The 9,470-nt window shown below is 43.2% G+C and overlaps 1 protein-coding gene across 4 annotated transcripts in view; it reads right to left on the minus strand.

The window, feature by feature from the left end:
- TMEM165 (transmembrane protein 165) overlaps positions 1-5,048 on the minus strand; it is a 35,865-nt gene extending 30,817 nt beyond the window's left edge. For all 4 annotated transcript variants that reach the window (XR_014082031.1, XR_014082030.1, XM_081589778.1 and 1 more), the window contains exon 1: positions 4,622-5,048. Coding sequence is in view for 2 of the 4 variants with exons in the window: in XM_081589778.1 (XP_081445904.1) it covers positions 4,622-4,822 (201 nt within the window). In the remaining 2 variants the exon portion in view is untranslated. The remainder of the gene's footprint in view (positions 1-4,621) is intronic.
- Positions 5,049-9,470: the final 4,422 nt, after the last annotated feature.

A 9,470-nucleotide genomic window follows, 5' to 3' on the forward strand; every position in this document is an offset into this window, starting at 1 on the left:
TGTATTTGGTTGCTGGCAACCTGAATTTATCAGCTAGAGCTTTGCAAGACTAGATTTATAAGGGAAAAGGCAGAAATTACATTGGAAAAAATGAGCTTCAGACAATGTCTATATTTAGGGAAGGGAGTGGAGGAGGGAAACAAAGAGAAAATTGTCTTGGATATTTAGAGAGGCAGGCAGAAGAAAACCACAGATGGTCAAGTTAGGGGCAATCACCATTTCACTGAGCTACTGACTAAATGCCAAGGATTTTCATATACACTGTTTTATTTGATACTCAAAAACCTTAAAGCTGTTATCCCAATTTATCATAAAAGAAGAAACTGAGAACCAATAGGGTTAAATAACTTCCTCAAGTCCATGCATACTGAGGTAGAGTAGGACTCTTTAAAATGTAGAGAGTTAATAGTGTTACAGAAGAATTGAAAAAGAGCCCTGGATTTAGCAATTAATTAGGTTACAGGTATCCTTCAAAAATGAAATTTCAATATAAAGACATGGGATGATGCCAGATAACAGAAGACTAAAGCAAGGTGAAAAAGCGGTAATTCTCTAGTTAGAAATTTCATTTATAAAGCTGAAGAAAGAAACTAATGCAATCAAGCAGTTAAAACAATTGCCTTTCCCCTCACCCCCTCCAAATGGGAGAAACCTGTGGGAATGTATAAGCAGATAAAAAGGAACCAAAGAAAAGGAGAGAATAAAGATATTGAGGAAGTGAAGTACTAGAGGTCAGGAGTACGGGCACACGAACAGAGGAGGTATGGAAAGGGTGACAGTTTTGTCCATTACAGAAGAAAGGCAGAAAGTGCTAGCACAGAAGCCAATATTTAGATTAGTAGAGGAAGGTCAGAGGCAGTGACCACAATTCCAATTTTGGCATTCCACCGGTCAGTTACACAGCGTTAAAGTAATGAAATACACTCTTCTCCTCAGCACAAATACCATTCTTGCAGATTTGGATCTAAAATCCAAATTATTTACATCCTGAGAGTAGGGTCAATACCTTATAATTAAAAACCAAAGACAAAAAACTTAATAAAACTCTTTACTTAAAGTTAAAATTAGTTTGAAACTGAAAAATTGTGAAAAAGCACCCTCATTTAGAGAATAAGCTTTTATTCTTTAGAATAAAAATATTCTAAATATCTAAAGATTCTTCTCTTCATCTTCAAGAAAAGGAAGAAAATAACAATTAACGATGAAAAAATAATTTCTATTCTAGTTCCAGAGTTCAAATGAACACATATATATTAAAACTGACACAGATAGCTGCATCAGAATCTCCATTTACACATAATGAAACTAGAGAAGATGAAGATGCTTCTTTTAAACAAAATCTACAGCCTGCTACCAAGAAAAAGATTGATGTCCCTGCAAAAACAAAAACAAAGTCCCTCCACAAGTTACCACACAAGAAGTGAGATTATTTGAAGATAAAGGAGTTATAGGAAAGCGCTTAAAACTGGCTTACAACTGTCTCCTTGCCACTGCTTTATTGAATTAAGTCAGAAAAACCTTTCCGAAGTTGGAAAAATGTGTGTAAAAATACACGCTGTAACTTAAACTGCGACACCATCGATAAACTTGGTTTTAAAAGATGGCATTAAAATAAATAAATAAAATTACATTTAATTATAAATATTCATGATCATCTTTTTATTTGTGGATGGCTTAGCTTTTTAAATATTTTTTATGAATTTACTGTTAATTCATATTAGAATAATATATTTAATAATTACATTTTTATTTTAATGAATGCTTATGTTTGCTTTTATAAATGTTATGGTTTTGCAATGTGTTTATAAATTTTGACATTTGAAATGTATTCGGTTTCATTGATTTTTTTAAATTAACTGCTCTAATATTAGAACACCAACAAATAAATGCAGTAACATCAGATCACCTCATTCTGAAGCAACAATGAGTAAGACAAGGGTCTTCATGCCTGATGGCTTCAGACTTAGCTGTAAAGAGGTTAGAACTGGGAGTCTGGACTGGAATGGAGCAGGACTGAAACTTAATAAAAACAGAAAAAAGTTTAAAATATTGTGTGAAAAGCTTTTGTGTTAAAAGATACTACATAAAAGAAATGCCAAGAAACTATAAAGTAGAAATACAGTATAGAGAATTTGTTCTGGGTTGAGTGGTAGGCTTCTGTGGATTTATTAACAGTGCTTTGCAACCAGAGCAGTCCTTCTTTAGCCTTCCAGAATACACAGCAAATTACAAATTATCTCTATTAAATCTATCTGAACTCCCTGACCTAAAGGGAATTAATGCTTCTTGGAGTTCATACTCTGACAAGAAAGGAATAAGAAAAAACTGAGTATGTCACTAAAGGTAAACTGCATAAATGAAAGGATCCCAGTGATCAACAGTGCTTTTTTCATGGGTTTGTGAAATGGGGTTTATTTTTAACTATGAGTAAACTCCCTCAACTTTTTTTTACCTGATTATAGAGACAAAAAAAAATCCAATGTAGAAAAATCCTATTAGAAGTTCAGTAATCTTGCTTCAAAGCACCCTATAAGATACAACTACATTTTTACAATACATTTTACATTTGAAAGCTTCCTAATAAAGGAGATTTTTTTTCCCCTCTCTATTTTTAAAAGAGGAAACTAACACAGTGGCATGAAAACATATATTTATGTATCCCACACTTTAAAAAGATCTGCTGCATGTAATTGCAAAGCAAAACACTTGAAACTTTTTGATATTCGGTGATGCTGAATCCTTGCCTACATGGCTATTAAACTGAACTCTGATCAAATCTTACTTCTACCAAGTGGACAAAAAAAAGCAAATGATACTTACATTACATAGTTTAGAAAATATGTGAAAAAAAAAAAAAAAACTCTTCCAACATACTGTAACACAAGAGGAAAAAAAAAACACTTGGGCCAAAACAAAAAGTTACATGAAAATACAATTAAAAACAAAATAATTAGATTCTACTAAAATACAGAATAATTTCCTAGTGTCTAAGAAGAACCACCAAGAATACATCAAAATAGTAAAAACAAAAATTATATTGTGCCTGTTCCTTCCCTCCACAGCTCCAGTTTTAAAGACAGGATTCTTAGGACACTTAAATATGGTCACTGGACATTACTGCTTTTTTTTTTTTTTTAACACAGCTATACTTCTCCCAGCTGTCTAAAAGGGTATCAACCAGCATACCTACCACTATTTGTATCTCAAAAATCACTATATGATCAAAACTTTAATGTAAGACCCGGAAAGTTACATAACCCAAAATATTTATTGCTTTAAAATAAACTTCTGATTAAGAGTGAAATGACAGAAGGCTAAAAGATGAACATTAAGAATAAATTTCATGAATCAGCATTTCAGTTCAATTTCAGAAGTGGACATGGCAAGCTGGGTCAGCTGGACCCAGGAGTCACAAGCAGGAGAGAGAAATCACTTTGAGTCAGGAAATTTCAGGGAGGTCTTCAGAGAGGAGATAACCTGCTGAGTCTTGAAAAGTGGGAAAGGTTCTGATCGGTGGGCTTCAAGCTCACTAAAGCCCTTTTACTTAGAGGTCTTTGTTGGAAGGCAACAGAGCACATGGCAGGTCTCGGATGTGAGTACAGCGGTATGACTGGGAGTGCGGCTAAAAAGCCTGGAGGGGTTGACTGCAGTCAGATTACCAAGAAACCTGAATATCCTGCTGAAGAGGCTGGACGGAAATCAGTAAGCCAGGCAACTCACTGAAGATTTCTGAGTAGGAAAATGTAATTCAATGGTAAGAAGATTAGTTAGGTGAGGACAGGCTGGAGGTAGCCTGGGGTGGAAATGTGATGGTTGAATGCCTATGTCCTCTACTAGAAAAGACTACAGAGGATCTGAATTCAGAAATCCAAACGAGAAACGAGGAGAAAGCCCAGGACCCAGAGTGGGATTAAATATAAAAACGCTGCTGAGATTTTGAACACTAGTCACCTAAGTGATTCTATTAACATAAATTAAGATGTTAATATCTACTTAGTGAAGGCCAAAACGCAAGATTCTAGTACACTTATAAATTTAGTCTTTGGCATCCCACACTGCTTGCATACAAAGACAGACTATTCCTCTGCATTCCTCAGGGTTACTTCCTGCAAGCCAGAGCACGTTTTTAACAGTCACCCTTCCTTATCCACATATATTTGGCAAAAATCACAAGTTGTGCAGAGCTGAACTGAATTTGGTAAACAGTTCGGGATAAGCTGTTTCAACAATGAAATGGCCGATGTTATTATTCTCAGAGAATACGAAAAGCCTCCCAGCTGCCCTCCGTTAAAAACTTTCTACTTGGGATGAGTGTTTCCAGCTCTCTAGGATCCATCTGATCAACAAGACGCCCTCTTCCTCAGCAGCATCTGCATCCTCCCGAACTAAAGGTTTACAGTGGCCTCCCAGCTCTGCTCTCCCCTCCCCCATAAGGAGCCGGGAGAGGCCAGGGCCCACCCGGGAAGGGCATACTCCCCGGTCTTCCACCCCAGGAAGCCGGGGCCGAGCTCCCTTCCCCGCGCCGGCAGCCCGAGTCGAGGGCGGCGCTCCGGCAGCGGCGAGCCTGGTACCCGGCGCCGCCGGCTCCGCAGCCTCGCCCTCCCGGGCCCATCCCGCTCACCTCGACCCGGGCCGGCTCGGGGCCCTGCACGGCCGCGGGCTGCAGCTGCTGGGCAGGCGCCGGCGGTTCCTTGTTTCGGCGGCTGAGGGCTTCGTCGGGTACGGCCCGGACCCCGGCCGGGGCCGACAGCAGAGGAACCAGCAGGAGCAGAAGCAGCCCGGGCGCAGATGCGCGGCCGCTACCCCGGGCCGCCGCCGCCATCCCGCCCGCCGAGACGGCCGCGCACCGGCGTCTCAGGAGGAAGTGCGGGCGACTGGAAGCTTCGACCCCGAGCCGTTCCCGGACGCGCCCCCCACGCCTCGCCGCCGCGGCTCAGGGAGGAGCCTGCAGCATGCGGGAAGTGACCAGCGGAGGACGTGAGATAGGGCGGGCCGGCGTCTACCGCCGGCGACTGATCCTCCCCCAACCCTGACCACACGACTCTGCCAACTGTCTCAGTGCGGCCCGGCCCAATTTCTCTGGGCCCCGCCCCTGCCTGTGACGGTCTCCCATTGGCCCGGCGTCCGCCTCGGCGTCGTGACGTCCTTGGGCAGGTTGAGGTGCGGCTCGCGCCCTCCTTCCATTGGAGCCGGCGCTCCCGAGGTGCTGGGAGCCGTGTGACCCTCCTTGTCTCGCATCCTTCTCGCGCCCCACTCTGGACCCTCTTCATCTCGCTGTGCCCACCGTACCAGAACCGCGCGGCTCTTCATTTCTTGTTTCCTCATGAGTCTTCTGCCCTAATATCCAGACCCCCCCACCCTACCCCCGTCTCTTCTCTTAGCCTTTCCTAGATGTCGAGTTAGTTCGGGCGTCCTGGTTACGTGGCACTTGCGGGAATCGCCACACCTTAGGCGAGTTCCGCACTTCACCGATTCTCGGTGCCGTCTCCGACCTGGCGATCTACTGAGGACAGTATTCTTGAGCGTTAGGATGCGATTATGTGAACAAACCTTTGAAATGAGACTTAGGAAATAACAGAAGAAAAATTTCAAGCTTTGTTTTAGATATTGTTTGCCTATAATCACCCCCAGATCAAAAACATCTAACATTACCCTTTTCCTGTAACGCCTTTTTGTTTTACATGTTTTGGGCCACATCGATCTTAGACTGGCCTCTTAAAATGTTTGTTTGGCTTTTGAAACGGAGTGTTTAGGATTTTTGAAGGATGAGGTTGGGGTAGGCAAGAGTAGAAAACAGAAAAGAATGATTGGCTGAGAATATTTTTCCATCTTATTAAAAAAAAGTTGAGCTATTAAGTGTGACTAAGGTTGTGCTAACCATGTGCCAGGCACCATTATTCTTTATATATATTACATATATTAAACCTGTGCATTGTGAAAAAACTAAGGAAGGTTATCAGTAAATACTGGAACAAGAAACGAATCCACCAAAACAATCTGTGGCAGAGTGGACAAACCTACTTTTAATTCATTGAAGATACCATGTTAAGTCATGGGTTAGTAAAGCTTTTGTCCATGCCATTCCTCCTGTCTGTAATTAACTTCCTCCATTCTGTCTCTGTAAACTCCTACTCATACTTTAAAATCCGCTTCTGGCCAACCTCTCAGAAGTGAAGTGAAGTGAAGTCGCTCAGTCGTGTCCGACTCTTTGCGATCCCATGAACTGTAGTCTGTCAAGCTACTCTGTCCATGGGATTTTCCAGGCAAGAATACTGGAGTGGGTTGCCATTTCCTTCTCCAGGGGATCTCCCCAACCCAGGGATCGAACCCAGGTCTCCTGCATTGCAGGCAGACACCTTACTGGCTGAGCCAGGAGGGAAGTCGAAGTCTTCCCTAAACACCTCCTCTTACAGAATTCATCACTCCTTGCTTCATGCTACTGTAGCTTATGCATGCTCTATTACTGTGTTAGTAACCAGGATGCCTTACAGTTTGGCATGCAACTATTTTACCTCCCAGTTCATCCCTACGGTGCAAATGTTTGAGCCTCACAAACTAGTAATAGAGAACCCAGAGGTGTGAACTATCCTCCCTCCAACTCCCTCCCCTTCATGCCTACAGCATAGCAGTGCTTGAGAGAAACCTGAAGGGAAGTCTGTTGGCTCAGTCTAATGGCTGCGGCAGAGGATGAATGCAACAAAACTGGCCATGTGTCCCTGATTCCTGGAAGATGCTTGGCTTATTTTCTGGGGGTGGGCTCCCACACTCCAGAGCTAACAGGAAGTACTCATGGCTGAATTCCCAGTCACCTCAGCAAGTGTGGCGATGAGGACTTACGGGTTAAGCTGCAGGATGTCTGTGGGTGAGGGGTGGCTCAGGGGCAAGGCAGCAAAGCTGTTTAGCAGATGTGAACAGATGTAAAGCCTTGCCCTCAGGGGGCACTTGTGCAGGCGGTCAGTGCAGTGTCAGAATTTGGCCAGAGCAGGGCCCTACTGGCCTGTTCCAGTGTCACCCTGAGTCAGGGACCCTCTACTACTACTACTACTACTAAGTCGCTTCAGCCGTGTCCGACTCTGTGCGACCCCTAGACGGCAGCCCACCAGGCTTCACCGTCCCTGGGATTCTCCAGGCAAGAACACTGGAATGGGTTGCCATTTACTTCTCCAATGCGTGAAAGTCAAAAGTGAAAGTGAAGTCGCTCAGTCGTGTCTGACTCTTCCCGACCCCATGGACTGCAGCCTACCAGGCTCCTCCGTCCGTGGGATTGTCCAGGCAAGAGTACTGGAGTGGGTGCCAGGGGCCCTCAGACTCTGCCAATTTAGGCTCCAAGTGTCAAGATTCCAAAGTGATCAGCTCTTTCCATGCCCTTGTGTGCTAAATCAAGGCTGGTTCTAGCTTTCCCTACCTTGAAGATTTAGAGCCATTGTTGTTCTACTCATCACTGGTAACTAACTCCTTTAGGAAAAAAAAAAAACAAAACACCTAAAAACCCAGGCAGTTTCCTGATAATCTCTCTTGCAGACAGAGCTACTTATGTGACCCCCACCCAATAAAGATGTTGGATGCTCAACAATTCCAAGATGATTTTTTTTGTCCTGGCCTGCATAGATGTAATCTCACTAAAATGTAATCACTAGTAGGCACCCCTCTGGCAAGAAACTCTATTACACAAGCATTCCACTGTATTTTAAAGTTGTTTTTTTTTTTTTAATTCCTATCTCCTTAGCTTTAAATGGGCTTCCCTGGTGGCTCAGGCTGTAAAGAATCTGCCTGCAATGCAGGAGACCTGGGTTGGGAAGATCTGGAGGAAGGCATGGCAACCCACTCCAGTGTTCTTGCCTAGAATCCCCACGGACAGAGGAACCTGGCAAGCTATCCTTTTATCTGTTATATCTTATATCTTTTATATATAAAAGCTATCTTTTATCTTTCATATCCCTGGCACCTAACAAATTTTCTAACTGGGTAATAGTGATAGTCATCCTCACAGTAGTAATAGTAGCGGCAAATCTTTATCCAATGCTTCTTCTGATCCATGCAGTGCATTTTGTGTGTTACATGAATGATCTTACAAGATAGGTACTCTTATCCTTTTTTACAAATGAGAAACTTGAAACAGCTCAACTTTCCCCAAATTGCATAGTTTTTGTCAGAGTTGTGCTTGTATCTGCTTGTTCAACTTAACTGTGTCTTACTTACTGAAAAGCCAAACATATAAAACCAGCCAATTAATGATGAACATTTCTATTATCATTAGGGGAGAATGTCCTTTCTCCACTCCAAGTTTCCATGAGGAGGACTGTTTCCTGGCTTCTCTCCAAGGCTTAAGCATTTCACCTCTCCTGATGGAAAGTAAATTTGGGCAGAGTAACTGAGTATACCAGGCTCATTTCTGCCACCTTTTTCCTCTTGGGAGATGCAACCCACAGGGAAAAACTAATTTCTGCTGCTCTCCCCAGGGCCTGCATGCTCCCAGCCTAGAGCTGCTTGGAACTGGGTGGAGACAGCCCTTCATTCTGGAATTCAGTATTAGCTCAGCACACCTGGCTACCAGACCTAAAATCACTTCTGGGTGCTGGTCTCACTCTTTTGTTTTCTTCCTCAACTTTTCAGAAGTAGGGAAGAGGCCAACTGTTTCCTGAGCTATTTCCTCTCGTAGAGACCTCTCCCTGCACCCCAGAATCATCAGAGGGTGAATTTAAGCTTTTCAACTTGAAACAGTCCACGGAGTAAAGGCTGGTTAGAAAAGCCAGGGCACCAGAGTGATGAGAATGGAGAAGGGGAAGCAGAAACTAGAAACTTCCTGTTAAGTGTCAACTGAAGATCATTCAAAATTAAGGAGAAGGTGCTTGGCAAATTGAAATGTAAATGAAGGGCAAATAGCAATTTGCTTGACCTGCACAATTCTTTAAAGCACCTCTGCTATGTGAAATGAAGCATCCCATTGCCCTAGGTGTGCTTAAACCCTTTAGGTGATGACGATCTGGACCTTGTAGGACACCTCCTCTGCTCCCGAGGAAAGGGGCACTGCCCTTTCAGGTCCATTCTTGAACATTTCTAGGTTTCCACAGGCAGGATGAAAATTCCAAAAAGAATGCTAAACACGTGCTCCATGAATTCTTATTTGTCCACGTATATGCCTGCCATCTCCATCTAGGTGTTTCACAGGCATTTCAAATAAAGCATGGGAAATCCTGCTCCTTCAGTCTCCCATCTCCGTGGAGGGAAGCAGCATACCCCTGTAGAGTCCTCTCATTTGTCTTGCCTTGAATCCAGTCCCCTTGCCAAGTTCTGTTGTCTCTGTCTCTAAAACAGATCCTGAATCTGCCTCTATCTCCACTATTACCACCTTGTCTAGACTAGGTGTCATTTCTTACCTGGATTGTTACAATGAGTCCTACTTGGAGTCCCCTCTTGCACAATTGCCAATCTATAATCTAACCAGTGTCCAGAAAAAGCTTTCAAAATTA

This window comes from Giraffa tippelskirchi, chromosome 1 (genome assembly GCF_054371585.1).
Source record: "Giraffa tippelskirchi isolate mGirTip1 chromosome 1, T2T-mGirTip1v1.2.pri, whole genome shotgun sequence".
NCBI classification, from domain to species: domain Eukaryota; kingdom Metazoa; phylum Chordata; class Mammalia; order Artiodactyla; family Giraffidae; genus Giraffa; species Giraffa tippelskirchi.